Source organism: Salvelinus sp. IW2-2015, linkage group LG30, assembly GCF_002910315.2.
Source record: "Salvelinus sp. IW2-2015 linkage group LG30, ASM291031v2, whole genome shotgun sequence".
NCBI lineage: Eukaryota > Metazoa > Chordata > Actinopteri > Salmoniformes > Salmonidae > Salvelinus > Salvelinus sp. IW2-2015.
Genome location: NC_036869.1, coordinates 8,962,171 through 8,981,705, shown reverse-complemented (window position 1 = coordinate 8,981,705; position 19,535 = coordinate 8,962,171). Strand labels below are relative to the sequence as shown.

The 19,535-nt window shown below is 43.4% G+C and overlaps 1 protein-coding gene across 3 annotated transcripts; it reads left to right on the top strand.

The window, feature by feature from the left end:
- Positions 1-6,104: 6,104 nt before the first annotated feature.
- Positions 6,105-19,383, top strand: LOC111955238 (anillin). 3 transcript variants are annotated; one of them, XM_023975399.2, is made up of 24 exons: positions 6,105-6,292; positions 8,070-8,223; positions 8,676-9,170; positions 9,364-9,719; positions 9,953-10,346; positions 10,526-10,770; positions 10,965-11,072; positions 11,202-11,343; positions 11,578-11,783; positions 11,989-12,134; positions 12,716-12,863; positions 13,284-13,419; positions 13,589-13,765; positions 14,009-14,135; positions 14,227-14,275; positions 14,374-14,427; positions 14,961-14,993; positions 15,266-15,284; positions 15,514-15,626; positions 15,981-16,034; positions 16,371-16,457; positions 16,691-16,798; positions 17,050-17,222; positions 17,559-19,383. In XM_023975399.2, the coding sequence occupies exons 1-24, from the start codon at positions 6,275-6,277 to the stop codon at positions 17,671-17,673; spliced, it is 3,657 nt and encodes a 1,218-aa protein (XP_023831167.1). In that variant the 5' UTR covers positions 6,105-6,274; the 3' UTR covers positions 17,674-19,383. The 3 variants fall into 3 exon arrangements, with proteins under 3 accessions (XP_023831167.1, XP_023831166.1, XP_023831168.1); XM_023975398.2 differs by having other exon boundaries at positions 6,106-6,292; positions 9,950-10,346; XM_023975400.2 differs by lacking the exon at positions 15,981-16,034 and having other exon boundaries at positions 6,106-6,292; positions 9,950-10,346.
- Positions 19,384-19,535: the final 152 nt, after the last annotated feature.

Genomic DNA, 19,535 nt, shown 5'->3' with positions numbered 1-19,535 from the left:
CTCTGCGCTCTGGCGGCTCGCTGACAGAGCGCTCTAGCGCTCAGGACAGACTGGCAGGCTCAGCGGGCGCTCAGAGCAGCACGGGCGCTAATTGACGGCGCTCCAGGACAGACAGCGTCTCATGCAGTGCTCTGGGACAGACGGGCGGCTCAGCGGCGGCGCTGGACAGACGGCGGCTCAGGGCGCTGGACAGACGGGCGAGCTCAGGCGGCGCTGGACAGACGGCGGCTCACATGGTGCTAGGCGGCGGAACCAGACAGAGGCGTGTTCAGTGCTCAGGACAATGAGCTAGGCGGGCTGGCTCAGCGAACGAGAAGGACTCTGGGCGCTGCTGCAGGCCGCACAAAGCAGGCCCTGATGCGTGGTGCCGGACTGGTTGTGTACCCGGAGCTGGTACACCGACTGCTAGAACTTGGGAACGGTTGTCCATCTGTGGTCTACCATAGACACAACACGCGGCGATTTTACTCTATGAGACCCTGAACGCCCAGCGTTAGTTGCCAAATCCGCCTCTCTCGTACGAGATCTCGGCAAAGCCGGCCAACCACGTGGTATCCACCGTCCAGCCCCGCACTGCGTATGACGCGAACATCTCGTACTGCCGAAGACCACGGGCCACACAAGGACACCTGCGTGTGAAAGAGGCGTGTACATAAAAGCTATATCTGTTTTTAACCTGCGGAAACAAGCGTGAGATCTTTGAAATTGTTGCACTGTTGCTTTTATACTTTTGTTCAGCAAATCCCAGCTATAAAACATTTCTTCACAAAAATATAATAGCAGGACATAGGCCAAGCTTACTGACACCAAAAAATGGTTGCATAAACAGACAGCATCGATTTTCCACAGGTGATGAATCATGTAGACCTACTCAAGTATTAACTGATAGAATGGGCTCATTGTGTAAACCATTAATTAGCTTATCAAGGCTATCTCATTCATGACGTATTTAATTTTTTTTTGAATAAGTCGAATGAATTGAATGTACATCGCGCATTTCATGCTGTTATTCATTTATATTAAATTACGTGGCTGACTAAATACTTTTTTGCCCCACTGTATTTCTTGCTTACAGGTACATAGTGTGGCTTGTCATAGTTAACAATGACTACATCACCATCCTTTCCCTCTATATGAACTGTTCTKAGGAGGGGCACATAACTGTCTCCTACCCTTTGATAGGATATGATGTCGGTATACACAAATATGTTGTGTATACATACGTCCATTTATTGGAACTCATTCCCAACATGTAGGCTAAATTACCACTGGTCTTTATACCCCCATCAGCATCCCCTGAGATTTGTACACGTTTATGAATAGGGTTGTAGTTCAAGAGTATTTCTATATTGTTCAGGGTTAGGAGGTCGTTCAACTCAGAGATGATCCTCTCTACAGTTCTATAGAACCTTTTTTAAGCTTTATAACCTTTGGGGGTTCCGATATCCTTTTGCAATAAAAATCACGTTCCTTATCCTTGATATTATACCAACTATGGGGGTATGTAATCTCACTGAGACCTACTTCCCAGGCCTCTGATAACTCTATAGGCTTTGGAAAATTGGTTGTATAATTCGAACTTTGGTTATTCATATACTATATATGTGCAGACGCATTAATGGGGAGAGTCAGGCAAAATCCATTGTGCTCCATGATGCACCTGTGTACACTCGAATGATGGTGTTTTTGTCATGCATGAGGATTTAAGTTAACCCCCACTGCCTCCACCACCGCGCCCTCTAATACCCAACTGTTGAACTTTTGTGGCCATTTTTTCCAACGGACCAACACCCATTTTTTACCRTTTTCTCTCTTTTGATCCAGAATCTCCTCCACGTGAAAGACTTTGTCTTTACCCAGCTGTACCTTCTGGAGTTCCTTCTCATAAAAGGAACCCTCTATAAGCTCTCCACCATAATCTTTTAACTTGTAGACAGGGGTTATACGTGGTAGACATTTGGTAACTGTGAACAACTCATCGCTGTACCCATGCTCGTATTTTTGGTCGAAAACCCCCCTCAACTTGGATATACGTACCAAGTCCCCCACTATGAATTTAAAATCTATTTTTTTCTCACGGCAAAGGGGGAACAAACCATACAGATTTTTAAAGACTTGAAAAGAGTTTTCAGAAGAGACCTCGGAGGGCTTCATCCGTATACTCTTATGGTAGCTGTTGTTGTACCCCTTTACTAAATCTTGAACTATATCCACATATCTATGGGTGTGGTGAGCTGTAAAGTATTTCCACATCCTCTCCTTCAAAGTTCTGTTAAAGCGTTCAACAACTGAAGCTTTCAAATCCGAACCTGTAGCAAAATGTACAATATTGTGCTTCTTCATGAGTTTCTGAAAAGTATTATTAAAAGATTATTATCCGCCGTCAGTCTGCACTTTCTTGGGTGCTCCTCCTTCCTTCAAGATAGAGTCAAAGGCCCGTGTCACCTCTGCCCCACTCTAATTTTTTAGGACCCTTACAAATGCTATTTTAGAGAAAATATCTATAACCGTTAGCATGTAGCGATTTCCATCATTTTTATCTGCAAGGGCCTGCATGTCACATAGATCTGCCTGAAACTGGGACAAGGGATGTGTCAGGTTTTGGCCAGGACTGTTCTGGTTTTTTGTCACTAGATGTCCCCATTGCACCTTTTTTGTACCTTTTGTTTTTCCCTTGCTCTAATTATTGTTTGCACCTGTATGTCGTTCCCTTGTTAGTATTTAATCCCTGTGTGTTCCTCAGTTCCTTGCTCAGTGTTTGTATGTTAGCACCCAGCCCCAGCCTTGTTGTGAACATATATTTTTCTCTTGTTGGATTTTCCAGAGGTTCTCTGGTTTTGTTCTTTTGTATTTTGTATTAGTCTTTTGAGGTTTGTTTTTCCCTTGCTGTTTTTACCACTTTGTGGATTTTCTTTGTATTTTGGAAGATATCTATTTTTTATTAAACCACCACCTCTAGTACTGCTGTGTCTGCCTCATCTTCTGGGTTCTGCCGATTTAGTGACTGTTTCTCGCACCGGGTCCTGACAGGATGAGTAGAAGAAACTCTATTTAATGGAAATTGTTTTCGCACAGGTTTATGCAGAGTGTAAGCATCCTGCTCTGCTAGCCATTTATTCACTTGAGCATTGCCTAACCTGCTACCTGTTTCTTCGGCTATAGCTCTCTGGAACCTCTCCTTCCGCTCATAAGACCCTGGYTTAGAGGGGGTATAATAAATGTTTTTCAACATCTGCTCCGCCATCCTTCTTGCCTCTCTGATGTACAATAACATTAATGAGCCCCGTTCAAATAACGAGAACATTTCATTTTCATTTTGCATTTTATTTTTGCAAACATTTTTTAAGTATTACGTATCCATACACTTCAGGATACGTAGCAGGATATTAGTACCCATTTTCTCAATGACCCATGCATGCAACACCTTGTATACTTGGTTTACATTTACAGGCTTATATCGCTGAATTTTTAAAACACACACATCCGTTATATAAGCATATAAACAACAAATATGATACATGTTACAATTAAATGATGTTTCAAACAAATAAACTAAAATCTTAGACAAGGATGTTTCTAGTTCTTCAGAATCATCCACAAGACAGGATACCAGTTGTGTCCACTGTAGAGCCTCCCCCGTATGTCTTACATGACTCATGATTTGTTCCATTTTTAGCACACGCTCTGCATTAACTCCTGTATTGTGGGTTGTGTAGAGCGATACATTGTTCACTTTATTTTCAATAGTTTGCTGCATAACATTTGTAAATTCTCTCAAAAGAAAACATGTATTTATTCTCTCTAACATCGTATTCATATAGTTACCCATTGCTTTACATCTAAATAAAAAATATATATTGTTACTCGTTCTCTTGGGGTATATTGAGCCAGAAAGTCACCACATCAGCCACCAAAGCTTCCTTGTATTTGTTGTCGTCCAGCAGTGCGTGCCTGATTTCTTTGAGTTTCTCGTGGATGTAGATCACCTCCTTCAGTTCATGTAGGAAAGCCTCGGTTACACCGTAAACCCTGGGAATAGATGGCACAAGACCCATAGACTCCAGGGCTCTGACCATCGATGGTATAAAGCAGCTGGACCACAGTCTTTTCACCAGCTCCTCAAAGTGGTTGAAGAAGAACGGTTATTTCTCTGCTGACTGGGCGGGCGTTGGAGTGGGCTATGGCTGTCTGGGAGAGAGGCGAGGAGGAGCTGGCTTCGTATGAGGGGTCCATGGCTCTGTTCAGAGTTATTTTTGATCATCCACCGGAGGGCAGAGGTGAGCGCCTACTCCAACTACGGCAGGATGACCAGACCGCTGCCGAGTACCCGCTCACCTTCCAGACAGTAGCAGCATCCAGCGGATGGAATGAGCCGGCACTCTGTACGCTATTCGGAAGAGGACTATGCGAGGAGGTCCAAACAGAACTAGCATGTTGTGATGACAACCTCTCTTTGGATGCACTCATCGCGATGGTCATCTGGTTAGATAATGTACTTCGTGAGCGACTGTACCCACATCGCTTCTCTCTCTCTCCTTCTGTAGCAGAGCCTGAACCTTTGGAGGTAGGGGTCACACGCCTCCCTGCAGAGCGATGCAGACAGAGATGGCTGAGGCTCTGTCTGTTGTGGTCAAGGGGAGGGCACCAGCTTCAGTGTTTGGTACGTCCCATATCGGGATCCACGAGAGCAGAGGGACGTCACGTGATCTTACTCACACCTGCCCCAGGAGGAGGATCTCAGTTTCTGTTAAACCCTTTTTAGTGTCACTGACACTTGATTGCTGTCCATCATGTACTGTTTCTACAGCGTTAGTGGATTTCCGGTGCCGCGGGGAACTTTATTGACCAGATCSTTGCCTCCTCTCTGAACATACTGCTCTCCTGTCCGTTTCCGCTTCAAGCCCTTGATGATCGGCCACTAGGATCAATTGTGTGTCCCCACAAGGTTAGCTGTACAAGACTGTGTGTGTGTGTGTGTGTGTGTGTGTGTGTGTGTGTGTGTGTGTGTGTGTGTGTGTGTTGTGTTGTGTGTGTGTGTGTGTGTGTGTGTGTGTGTGTGTGTGTGTGTGTGTGTGTGTGAGAGAGACAACAACGTACAGTACCAGTCAAAAGTTTGGACATATTTTGATTTGTTTAACACTTTTTGGCTTACTACACGATTCCATATGTGTTATTTCATAGTTTTGATGTCTTCACTATTATTCTACAATGTAGAAAATATAAAAAATAAATAAAAACCCTGGAATGAGTAGGTGTGTCAACTTTTGACTGGTACTGTGTATATAGCCATAATATGACATTTGAAATGTCTCTATTCCTTTGGAACTTTTGAGTGTAGTGTTTACTGTTATATTTTTTGTTTATTTCACTTGCTTTGGCACTGTGAACATGTTTCCCATGAGAATAAAGACCTTTGAGAGAAGACAGGCTATGTGTGATCTGCCCACCAAATGAGGTGGAAACTAAGCTGCACTTCCTGACCTCCTGCCAAATATATGACCATATTAGAGACACATTTCCCTCAGAATACACAGACCCACAAAGAGTTCGAAAACAAACCCAATTTTGATCAATTCCATATCTATTGGGTGAAATACCACACAGCAGCAAGATTTGTGTGCCATCACAGCAGCAAGATTTGTGACCTGTTGCCACAATAAAAAGGCAACCAGTGAAGAACAAACACCATTGTAAATACAACCCATATTTGTTTTTATTTTCCCTTTTGTACTTTAACTATTTGCACATCGTTACTACACTGTAAATAGACATAATATCACATTTGAAATGTCTTTATTCTTTTGTAACTTCTGTGAATGTAATGTGTACTGTTAACTTTTATTGTTTGTTTCACTTTTGTTCATTATCTACTTCACTTGCTTTGGCAATGTTAACATATGTTTCACATGCCAATAAAGCCCTTAAATTGAATTGAGAGACAGAGAGAGCCCTTGAATTAAATTGAATTGAGAAAGAGAGCCCTTGAATTAAATTGAGAGAGACTTGAATGGCTAGACTGCGTCTGTCTACGCCCATCGGGTTTATCATTGGCTGTCGCGTGATTCCAACCGTCGGAGTCTGCGCAGTGAACACAGCACTGAAATTCAAATATTGAACAGATCTGTTTGTTTAAAAAAAGAAGGGACGAACGACGCGTCTGCAGAAACAGCGGCTGAGAAGCTGTCCGCGTTTAGTGTATTAGGATAGATAAACGACGATTATTCAGTATACGTTAGCTAAATCAATAGATTTGAACAAAGAAACTCTTATCGGAATGGATCCGTTTACCGAGGTGAGTGCACAGTTTGTTTCTAGCTAACTGCCATGGCCAGCTAACGATAACGCGTTAGCCAACAAAACATTATTTCTTGTTGCATTGCATAAATATGGTAAACTTGTTTGATAGTCTCTGTCAAACTGAAATAATGTTGTAAAACCTGGATTCAAAACAACGTTATCTAACGTTTGTGTTGTAGGTAACTAACTGGTAGTAGCGTTTGGGACGTAACATTGAAAGTATTGGTTCAAGTCAAACTAATACAGACTCCCGACGTTGTGTCCCATAGCTAGGTAACTGGTAACTAACGTTACAGTACCTCGTTAACTTGTTCTTCAACAAATGTGAATTTAAATATCTTAACTAGTGTAGCTAGGTAACGTTAGCTAACTTTAGCTTAATTCGAATGTATAACGTTAACTGAAAGTTGTTGGAAACGTTGCTAACTTTAGATAGCCAAGTCAAATAGTATAGAAGTGACATCTAAACCCTGACACCTTCCATACCGTATATAATTTTATAGCTAATGTTAGCCTGCTACCTTTCCTCTTCATAATTCATAATACTGTTCTAAAATTGCATGCCAGCATAAGGCATGCAAATACAAAATAGAACCTGGTTGTTTTCCCCACACTAAAACAGTTTATTTTTTAAACATATGAAAAATATATATTTTTATAATTATATATATTTCAGCAGCTTAGAAAAAAAAAATGCATGAGCCCAAAAATCTATAGTTGACGAGAGTATTGAGAGAGTGAAGTCAGATGATCGTCATCTTGTCAAAAAACCTCAGCCCCTCCCCTAACGTGCGAGCAGGGAGAGAGGAATCTGAGAATACTACAATTCCCTTAATATGTCCTTAATAGGTAATGAATGGATTCGTTAGTCAACTACAGTATGAAGAAGAGAATTGTATGAATACAGTAATGTGTTTTCCACCTTCATTTCCATACAGCATCTGTCTGTAAATTTCACTTTCTGATGCACTCTGTCAGCTTTATCAATTTTACCAAATGTGCCAGGAGTGAGTGTATATATATATATATATATATTTTTTTTTTTAAGTCACTCCAGTTTGGAACTAAGTGTGTTTCATGACAACTCTGATATAGAAAAGCAGTGGCTGGCAGCGGTATGCAAAATCCCTAAAATGTAAATTCCAACCAATAGAAATGCCCGGGAGATTTCAAATCCAGTAGCCACAACACGTCAGAAGTGGCTCATTCCTGAGGAATGACACACACTTTAACAAGTTTTCCACACATCCTGGCTGGGTGTGAGACGCTTAGGCAACTGAAACAGCCAGGAATGTGTTGAGTCTTGCACTGTAGCAGCCAGGGCAATAAATCTTGCCTTGGACTGGGAGGCCAGCTAGGGTTTTGGTGTACAGATGAGAACTGACAGGAGTGGAGGTGGCCAGGGAGGAGTGTAGAGACAACTGCAGCCTTATCTCCTCCAGACCTATTCGTTTCTCTTGACCCTATGACGTGTACTAAAACGTATTCATTATTTTGAAGCCATAGACCCCCGCCATCCACTGCTCACTATGGGTGCAATAGAGCAGAAAGGAAAGCATAGTAAAATGGCACAAACTTAAGTTTACAATGGTGTGTAATGTCCTTCACTGTTATCTGTGCTAGTCAGTGCTGTACAGATGGTAAGTCAGGCTACTCCTGAGTTATGTTATTAGATTAATTTAAATTAGAAGGAAAAAAACAAATGGTTTAGACACTGCTTTTAAATGCAAATGTGTTATATTTTCTAATAACGTGCTTTTTTACCTGTTCAGAAACTCCTGGAGAGGACCCGTGCTCGCAGGGAGAACCTGCAGAAGAAGATGGCAGAGAGACCCACTGCTGCTAACAGACAGATGGCCAAGCGAGCTAGGGAGCCTCTGGCTGAGACCTGCAACAGCCTGGTCACAGTGCCTGTCATCGAAAAAGGTAAGATCTTACTCATTTATTCTCAATGTGATACAACATAATTTCCCAATACATTCATTTTCTAGCCCTGTGATCCCTCTGGCTGCGATAGTAAGTATTGCATTGATGGGAATCGTTTTAATGTAACCTTTAGATGTCTCCATTAGCCTTTAGGAGGGGGTTGAACTTCATGCCCTGCACATGTATGGTTTTCCATACCGGAAGCTTGACCTTTGAAACGGCTCACTGAGAATTATCTGTTCAAATCAAGTCAGTGGGATGGGTCTATGGCTGCAGCTTTCCCTATGCTGTATTCAAATATAGACAAAATGGTGACGTTTCAGATCGTCTGTATATGTATATCTGTGAGCTTTAATATGGTACTCAAGGCAAATACTTAAATATTAATTTTGTGGATTGGAAATCTCCCACTGTATAAACTTAACTTATGGTCTTTCTCACTTCACCCCTAGCCCCTCACCCATCCAGCAAGCCCTCTCCCTCAAAGCGGAGTCGTTCAGGTGAACTTGGCCAGCCCACCATGATTGGCGAGGAGAACAGGGAGCCTTCAATGACTCCTCGCACCCTGACCCCTTCTCTGACAGACCCCCAGACTGACCGGAAGCCCCCAACAGGCCCAGCCAGCATCCGCTCTGCCGCCTCTTCTTTGGAGAGGGTGGCTGTCCGCCCTCCTGCTCCCGTTCCTGAACCAGAGCCCATGCTGGCAGCACAGCTTGTCCCAGAGCAGGCCAGGGAGGTAGCACGCTCTGCCCCAGAACTAGAGAAAGTGGCTGTGAGTGCTGCTCCACAGCCACAGAGGACCAAGAATGTGGAGGTTGTGCCTGCTAGCCCGGTTCTTCAGAGGAACCGAGAAGCGCAGAGGGAGGCTCCCACCTCCTCTACCCCTGCTGCCATGAAGTCTCGCCTGGCCAGACTGGCTGAACAGAGGCAGTACTGGGATTCTGAAGGTAAGGCACGTGGCCTGTTGACTAGCTAGATAATTTCATTTGCACATGTAGCACCTGCTTAACCTTTATAGATCACCTGAAAACCAACATTTTTACACAACAATATCAGTGTGGAATTAGACTACTACAATCATATTAAAAGCATATTTGTTTTTGCCTGACAAATATGAATGCCCATATTTTTCCCTTCAAGGTACCTCTGAGGTTCCAGACATCCCAGCAGCTCTGTCCCCAGTAAAGAGCCAGGCCCACCCTAGGCAGGCTGTGGCCCCGGTACCCACACCTGTCCCTGCTGCTGCATCCTCAGAAGCCTCCGTGGGCAGGAAGGGTCGACTGGCCAACCTCGCTGCCAGCATTGGGTCCTGGGAGGACGACCTCAGCCATGCCGCCCCTCGTAGCAGAGACTATGCACAAGGGAACCCTGGTAGTGTCAGTATCGCCACCGCTGCTTGGAGGAGAGAGGCAGGTGCCAAACCCATCTCTGTGGCTGCAGACCGGACACAAATGAGTCAGTCTTCAAATAGCAAGCCTTTTCCGGACTCCAACCAGGTGAGTCATAATGCGACAGTTGGCTTGGTTATTAATTATGATGTACATAACTTTTGTGTGAGTAATATGTCATCCCATGGGAGAGGCTGATTCTATAGAGGCATTTTGGGTGTGAAAAAGATTCAAAGTAGAAATTAAGATAAGTGGTGATGCTTTGCAAGAAAGCAGTGTGCAGTAACAAGTTATTTAGAATAGTTTGGATAATACATTTCCGTCTTGCATTTCTTCAGCAGCCTTTCAACTCCCCAGTCAAGTCCACCGGAGTGGTTCTTCCCAGCCCCCAGAAGACTGACGTAAATGATGCRAGACCAGCTAGACAGACTAGCAGAGGTCTCCCCTCTCCTTTACCCAGTCCCCAGAGGAGTTGCCAGGGTAGAGCCTCAGCCTTCACACCCAGCTCCCAAAAAGGTGCTCCCTCCGCCTCACCTGTGCCTCAGAGTCCCCTGAAGAACCAGGCCCTGTCCCGAGCCCTGGAGGTCAACGCCAGCCCCAAGAAGTCAGAGCTCCCTACACAGCCCTCTAACACTGGGCCCTCTGTCCTGCAGACCAGGGAGAGGTTCACCAAGGAAACCACCCCGGCCACTCCCCTGCAGCAGAGCGGCACCGCAGGAGCAACTGGAACTCCAGGTGAGCTAGAATGAGCACTCAATTTAGCTTGGTTTCTTTTTCCTAAGCTGAAGTTGACAGCTTATTAGGTTGTTCTGAAATATCACATGTTTTAATATGCAGTCTCTGCTCATTTGTCTGTTGCTGTCCACTTCCATTGTCCTCACAAGAGTTACTAAATCTTTTTCTGTTTCCAACAGGTGTCAAGTCGTTCATGGAGCGTTTTGGGGAGAGGTGCCAGGAGCACTCCAGCCTGAGTTCCACTGATACCAGCCATGGAGCTGCCGCTCGTACCCCAACCGTAGTAAACCCGTCTGGGGCAGGCCTGGCTGGTCATACCCCTGTGGTAAGCCAGTCTGGGACCCCCAACACCAGGCTGGTGAAGGAGAGGCTGAGAGCTGCCCAGCTTGCCAACACCACCACCGCTGACCTTGCACAGAAACTGGTACGTACAGTTCACTTTATTTACTCAGACCTACCATAATGTCTTTAGTTTTGCCTTTGTACAGCACTTTGGCATTTTATTTTTGTACGCTCTTTTTGAAAATAAAGTATTACACATGTATTATGATATTTGTTTTGTGACCAGACTGTTGAAAAACTGATTAAACATCGTAATTTTCTTGTTCTTTATTGCAGGAGCGCGAGTCGGAACTTGCTCAGATTCGTAACCGGTTCCAGAAAGGGAACAACATTTGGAAGATCAAGGCTGAAGTGGCAGACACCAAGAGAAACACAGAGGCCAAGGTTGGTGGTGAAGTATATTTCTTTTGACCATGCTTGGACCAACCTTTTATGTGCAGACTGTTGTATGATGGATGACTGCAAAGCAATTAGGAAGGAAATGCTAAATTAGCCTGTAATAATTATTCTCAGGATCTGATTGAGCAGCCTGATGAGCAAACTGCTTCCCCTCTGGATGGCCTGAATGCAGCACCCAAAAAACTKAATGTAACTGCTGCCACCAACCCAACCTCCAGCCCTGGGAAGCAAGTAGTATTCTCAGTGGAGGAATCAGGTACTGTACTTACTGAGCATACTACTTGATCATACTTGATCATACTAACTTGGCTTTCAAAGAGTACACTGATCATAAAAATAAGTCTTTGGATGCTTGAATCGGATGCAAGTTAGTGTTTTAATGTCCTATGGTTTCGGTCAACAACTAACTTAATTAGAGCAGTCCTTACAATCTAAGTTCATACCGTTGGCGTCACTATATAATATTCCACTCACGATTGTCTCACTGCAGACGAAGATGTGAGTCATGAGCTAGAGGTGAACGTGGACCAGTCCATCAACTCTGATGTGATCAACGAGATATTTGACGGGCTCCATGACCAGAGCGAGGTGCAGAGTGGTGAGGAGGAAGATAAATTGAACATCTCCTCTATGTCCATCCTCGCCCCCTTCTCTGAGACTGTGGCTGCTGTGGTCAAAAGCCCAGTGAAGATGATGGTGAGTTAAAGTACAAAGCTGGAAACAACTAAAAGCATACAAAGTAGTAAAATCTTTCAGCCATTTAATGTCTTGGGGACGTACAACTACTTTAATGCCAGCTTGTCATATTTTATTTGTGCCCATGGACTAGATATAATGTTATGGCTAATTATGTATTTTTTGGGGCCAACCTAATTACTTTTTCATGTATATCCCTGCCCAGATGTCAACTCCAGCCAGTTCGTTCAACGCTAAGAGCCTAACTCCTGACAGTGTTTCCAGACCCAGTAAGTTCCAGAGGGCTCGCATGCTCCGGGCTGGGTCATCAGACAGCCTAGAGACAGATGATGGCCACAACCTGCCCTACAGGTAACCAACCAGTTAAAGCCCATACCCAAACTCTAATGTAGCTTGCTGAGCTTCACCCCTTCTACTGAGACATCAACAACTTTTATTTTAATTTAATTTAGTTTCACTGAGTTCAAGAGACGACTAGGGCTGGGAATTGCCAGGGACCTCATGATACGATGTTTCCATGATACTTAGGTGCTGATATGAATCGATACTATTGCGATTCTCACAATTCTGTATGTATTGTGATTGAATATTGCGATTTGATTTTCCAAACATATTGCTCACTGTCTGCTGCAGAGAGACGAGAGAGAATGAGAAAACGCATTTTGATCAGTCAGTGAAATGAAAGTGCTGAAAATGTTGGCTCGCTATTTAACGAAGATGGGGGAACGAGCTATAAGAGGAAAATACTGGCGTTTTGGCGCAGGTACAGCCGACTAGCGCAAGCTAACGCTACCTACAGTAGCAAACTTGTTTTAATATATATTTTCTTTCAAATCTATATTTTGAGTCAAATATCAATATCGTCCAAAAATAATATTGCCATACATAACTATCGATTTTAGTCTTTACATATGTTTTCCTTTCTCTTCCAGTATTGATGCGTACAGGTCGACCAGGATCAAGGACAGTACGGAGAGGCCTCGTGTGAGGCAGGTCATCGTGAGGAAGGAGGATGTGTCTCGTAGAGCAGCAGAGGAACCCAGGAGCCAAGGACACACCAACGTCAAACAGAAGATGCAGGTAAAGGCATGAACAGACCGGTAGGATTGTTGTGCGTCTGCCGGCCAAGAGTACTTAGCGCCTCTGAACAGAGTGCCGGCTGTAATTTGCACATATGGTCCCTATAACACGCCGTGCTGACAGCAAGCAAACGAATGGTCCCGTACTGTGCAGACCAAAAGTCTGTCTGGATAGAAACTGACTCGGTAACACAATGCCAGCACAAGAACAATTCCGGGGTCATACTGTGAGAAGGATCTCACTCTGTACAAAAACTTGATTTCATAGAATCAAGTGTAAATGCTGAGTGCATAAGATATGACCTCTAGTAAGTTCATCTCTTGGGATCTTTCCCCATTCCATGTAGGTTCTTCTGACCATTGATGTTGATTTCCTCATTCCATGTGACCAATGAGATGTCTTCTTTCTGATTCCTTGTAGGTTCTGACCAATGAGATGAACCTGCAGCAAACAGTGATCAGCCAGGCTAGCCAGGCCCTGAACTGCTGTACTGATGAGGAGCATGGGAAAGGCTCGCAGGTGGAGGCAGAGGCTGAGAGGCTTTTGCTTATAGCCAGTGAGTTCCCATTCCACCCCTACAACATGGGTGGACATACTGACAGCCAATCCCAATTTGCTCCATATGCCTTGGGGACCGGCTGTTATATCTTGAGATTATCACATGCATTTCACATTAACATTACGTTCAGTTTTCTTATCAGTCTTATATTCTTGTCTCCCTCCAGCTGAGAAGCGGGGGGCCCTGAAGGCAGAGCTGCACCGTCTGAAGGGAGAAGGTCCTAGCGGTCAAATGGGGCAGGGTGGAGACATGGGGGTCACAGCCTCCAAGGGATCCATCTCCCTCCTGGAACTACGACTGCCCCTCAAAGCTGACTTTGTCTGCTCCGCTGCTAACAATCCAGGTAGACCCAACACACTACAATTTGTTACTTGATTATCAAATGTAAAAATTTTATTTTATGATGGGTATTTTTTTGTAATTTGCCTGCATCCAAATTGCCTTTAGGGGACAAAGTTATATTGATATCCTGTTTCCCACATTGTACTGTCAAAAACAAGATCCAAATGTACATTGCTCAATATACTTCATGTATAGTGTGTTAGACTGAAATCATTACCTTTTCTATTTTATGTGTTTATTCCAGAGTGGTCCAGCCATTACTTCTTCATCATGATCCGTGCTGGAGCTGAGAATACAGTTGCTACTCCCCTAGCCAGCACACGTAGCGCTATCAGTGGAGACGCGATCACCTTCTCTACCAAGTTCACCATGTTAGTTAAACTACACATTCTCTCTCTGGAATACCATAGAATAGTACCACTCATGTTCTGTTCTAATGTCTTTCTCTGGCTTCCATTTTAGGCCTGACGTCTCTAATGACTTTGCAATTGATATTGAGGTTTACTGCCTGGTGAGTTTTTGCTACTTTCGGCAAATGCAGATATTGTTTGAGGAGGACTCTGACTTCTTTGATCTGGGATATTACTCTAACCCTGGTTATTTCTTCAGGTGCAGAAGCGTGAGTTGAACCCTGACAAGAGGAAGAAGCCCAGCAAGTCAAAGGTAGTTATATTTTCTCAACTGTGCCATAACAAACTACAAATCAGTTTATTGAATGTTGGAACTGAGCATAGTCTTGTATCTTGGCTGCTAGTTTCTACTTGAATACATTGTCATTGTTATGCATCAGAATATGCATTTAGAGCCATTTTAAACGACGTCCTGTCTCTAAGATGAGATGGTGTGTGTTCAGATACTCTGGAGCCATGTTCACGATGCCCATGAGTTGTGCTTGTCGGTAGGGACTGATTTTAAAACCCCACTCACCTTTTTGTGTGGGTGTAATGTTACTACTCGGTAGTAGAACACAACTAATGCTGGTGTTACCAGGCCCTGGGCCTGCTGCTGCCAAATACACACACTAGGCCTACAGGCTCCACTTTTCATTCCACACGGTGAAGGGTCCCTTTTGTAGGATGGAAGGCTTTGTTCACAGCTGACAATGCAGTTGGCTTAGTCAGTGATTTGAATTACCCATTCACTTGTTTGTGTCCCGACGTAACCTTCTGAAACTGAATAACCGTTTCTCTTTCTAGGCCATCACTCCCAAGAGGTTCCTCGCCATCACTGTAAGCTTTCATTCTTACCAACCTCTAATACAGACAGTACTGCCTTGTAGTCATATGCGGATTGTTTGAACACTTATCGGATCTGTTATGGGGGCGATTGGTAGAAATGATTGCCACTTGAGATGTAGAATTGCATCGGTGAATGTATTATAGTAATATTCTGTTACTGTGTAGATTATGTTGTCATGTATGTTGTATGCACAGTCAGACATCTTGTAAATGATTCAAAACATGCCTCTCTTTCTAACATCTCTGGCTCGCTGCTCCTGTAGAAGAGCAGTCTGACTCCAGGTAAGGATACTTTTTCGGCTGATGAATTTGAACCCTGATGTCTTACTGTGCTTATTTAAATAACTATTTTTCTAGTGGATATTTTTATAAACGTTTTACTTGCAGATGTTGTGATGTGTGGTTGTCTCACCTACTTAAGTTGAGCTTATTGTTGCAAGTCTCTGGATGACGATAATGTCTGCGCAATTACAAAAACATTGCTAAAACATCCTCCTAATGCTCTTTACAGTGGTGGCCAGTCCTGGGGGCCCTAATGCAGTACGCACCAGTAACTTTGTCCTGGTTGGGTCTCACAAGCTAACGCTAGCCTCTATTGGGAAAAACAAGTTCTCATTGGAGAAGGTAAAATCCAAAGACCTTTGTTACATAAAAATATATAATATTAATGTTCTAACTCATTTGCTTTCACTGTTGTACAATGCAGTCACTTCCATTATATCCTGAATTCACCCTCTATTTCCAGTTTGGCTGTATCTCTGCACACAATTCCAGCTAATGTCCAGTGTAGTCATAGGGGAGCAGGTAACATTTGTAGAGTTTGGAACTGACAGTTGTCCTGAGCAGGGAGACAGGCCTCCCAATCTGAGTCTTAAAAAAAAAAAAAAATCCCCTTTTTTTGCCACCTGCACGGTCTGTGTGCTACCTGCCAGACTCTGACACTCATTCACTCACACATACCTTGTTTCTCTCTTTTAGATCGAATATGAAGGCATTGAAAGAGCACTTCTCAGAGACATGTTTCACAGCAAGGTTGCTAATCGATCCACGACCATTTTAATATTTTGGGGTTTGTGACARAATGTGGTTCTGTTGTGGCACCAACTAACATTTCTAACCTCAATCTACAAGTTGGTTGGTATTGTTGTAAGGAAAATAAGTTGTGCTGGATGTTTTTTGGGGTGTTTCAGGCACAGTGTCCAGTTAATGTATTTCACCATCCAATTGAATCTTCCGTTTCAGTCTTGTGTTTCAGTCTAAAGCCCGATTAACACAATCTCTCCTGTCACCCGATGAAAGCATTTTGTGGTGGTGTTGGTAGTCTTACAGCTGAGGACTGTGTTACAACATGTCCTGTGTAATCTGTAGGTGCCTTTCCTGTGCCCCTTGGAGGGACACCTCTACCTGAAGATGCAGTGTGAGGTGGGCTCCTTGGTGGAGGAGAGAGGCTTCTTGGTGAGTACACACTGGCTTTGAACGCAGGGCCCCTGCACACCCCAAGACTGTTGGCCTGCTGAGCTAAAGCGTATTTATCAATCCCTTTTTACACAGCAATTGTCAGTGTGTTTATAGGGACCCTGCTTAGACCACAAAGAGGAAGCAGAGACCAAGCCTAGGCATTCACGTCTTCATGTCTCAGTCAAGCTTTATTACACAAGCAGTTTCAATAGCTTCCTTCTGTTTTTCAGACAATGTTTGAGGATGTGAGTGGGTTCGGAGCATGGCACAGGAGATGGTGTGTCCTGTCAGGATACTCTATCTCCTACTGGACCTACCCTGATGATGAGAAACGCAAGGTAAGAGAGGATGTGGATCCAACCTGCCTTTGATCACTATTATTGGAGCCTTTATTCTTGAATGATAAGCCCTGTGAGCCTCATTTCACAATACTGTAGGACTCCAGTGGAAATGAGCCTTCGGGCTTTATTTAGGTAATTCTTGATAGTTTTAATGTATCCGCATGCCAATTCATGTTGCCTGTAATTAGTAGCTTTTTATATATTTTAATTGTCAATCTATTTCTTTGGACGGATCCATGTCTTTCTAGAACCCAATAGGACGCATCAACTTGGCCAACTGCACCAGTTGTAAGGTGGAGCCAGCCAACAGGGAGTTCTGTGCCCGGCCCAACACATTTGAGCTGATCACCGTCCGGCCTCAGAGAGAGAGTGACATAGAGACGCTCGTCAGCCAGTGTAAAAACACAATGTGTGTCACCAAGTAAGTCTCTGGTCGAAGTTGCCATCGCACTGTGTTTTGTAGGCAAATACCTTGCGTGAAGAATGTTGGCTGATTTTGACACTTAATGCACTTGAGTACAAGTTTTCTATTTTTTGCACTCTTCTCCCTGAAGTGAGCACTTGTTTACTCCCCCTCAAAGATTTTAAAACAATTGTATTGGTGTAGGCAGTGTCTAGTATTAACATATTTCTTAAACCAATCCAATGCCTTCAAGGAAGTGAATGAGTGCACACTTAAGGGAGAAGGAAACTGAATTGGACTTGGGTCTCCGGGTCCAGTATACTGAAACACATGACTCTTTCCGTGTACCTGCAGGAACTGGCTGTGTGCCGACACCAAGGACGAGAGGAACGTGTGGATGCAGAAGCTCAACCAGATCCTAGTGGACTTGCGCATGTGGCAGCCAGACTCCTGCTACAGGCCTGTTTGAGCACAGAGCCCCCGACCGGACCCGAGGGTAACACCCGGAATGGCTCTGGGTCTCATATGGACTGTCACTATCAGTGACACGATGACTAAGTGCAATACAGTATGAGAGTTATTAAATACGATTTACCAGTGGATGGTATTTTTAGAGGTGCTTTAGTGGCCAGTCAAGACCGTTTAAGTTTGGGATGGGCAACTGGCAGATCAATCCCCCCCAACTCAGTCAGGGTCTCAATTTACTGTTGAGAGTTATAGTAGACTATACAAGGTGTAATTTGGTTGTGAATCAGCAGTTTTTTTTATTTTTATGTTGTCAGCCCACATCAGCTAACATTTTTTAGGTTGTCTAGCCAGCTATCTAAACTTGTGGTAGGCATAGTTGAATTACATTCTGGGGGGGGGGGGGMGRTCCATTMATTTTGTTAGTCACTCTCACTCAGATAGCACATTAACTGCAAACATTTCTTTCTGACCATGGCAAAATGTGTCGAATTGCAGGAAATTAACTAAAACATTTTCTATCCCGTCAAGAGGGCCGCTAAAAAATGTTTTGGTCGCTGCATGTGGTTATGGATGTGGGTACTAAGACCTGACAGCCACTGCGGCCCCTCGTGATGAGTTCAGATTTTGTGGCCCCACCCACATTGAAGTTGCCCATCCCTGGTTTAAGTTATGAGTGTGAGAGAGATCAATAAAGCCGTACTACAGTAGATATTACAGTATTGACAAGGGCTGCTGGTGCTTTTACACAATCCATGCTGACCCTGCATTTTCTATGCATTTCCAAAGTGTAGAGGCCATACTCCTAACTTTGAGAGAATTTTGAGAAGGTTGCATTTTGGTTTTCTATGCTGTTACTCACACGATACATTATGCTGACGAGATGTGGCTTTTTCGGTTGAATCTGTCTGATTTGGGGAACATTATTATTAAATATTTACCTTTGTCACACCCAATTCTAGAATAATCTGCATCAGTGCCAAGGTGATGCACCAGAATTTTGTCTCTATACATGCATGTGAATGCTCCACTTTTTCATAGTATTGGGAGAATGGCATGATTTGAAAGCCACACACTTATCCACTCCAATACCCTCCTTGTTTTGCTATTCCCTTTTTTCCCCTTTGCAATCTTAGCTATAGCTAATCTTGTATTTATCATGTTGCGCATTGTGGTTATAAACTTCTAGGTCAATGAGACTACGGAACGAGAACAACCTTAATATTGTTTGTTTTTATGTAGATGTTTTATATTTTTGTGTACATGTTTTAAATGGTTACAGTTAAACTGGGGGTGTGGGTCAGCAGATATGAGTATATTTTACCACCATTATATTGTAATGGATAACTTTGACGGTTGAGGTTATTGCAATAACTTATGGGCAGATTTCTATTCTCATTTTAGTATAGCTATACACTGTCATTAACTGCAAATCTTATTCTCAGTCCAAGTTTTAAGCATGTGCTTAGAGGACTGAGTGCATAACTTTTTTTGTGCTTTTACTATTCCCCCCCAAAACATCCATGTGTGTCTTATCTACCTATGAATTACTGCACAATGTTAATTTTCCAGATGTTGGCAGTTCTATTATATCCTCTGATCTGTCCTGTCTAAATGCCAGTCTTTCATTGGAACAACAAGCACTCCAAATATTCCTGATGTACTGGTAATTCTGAAACGATGAGGCTTAAATAAATGCCAGCTTTAACCAAAATAGTGTTTATTGTTTTTAAGACGATTAGGGTTGCATTTTAAGGTACTGTTTTGTGTTTTAGACCATATGTAGAGGAGCATGTCAATATAAAATTGGCTATGAAGGGTGAGAAACTAAACAGATATTTCAGTGTTTGTTAAATTGTACATGGC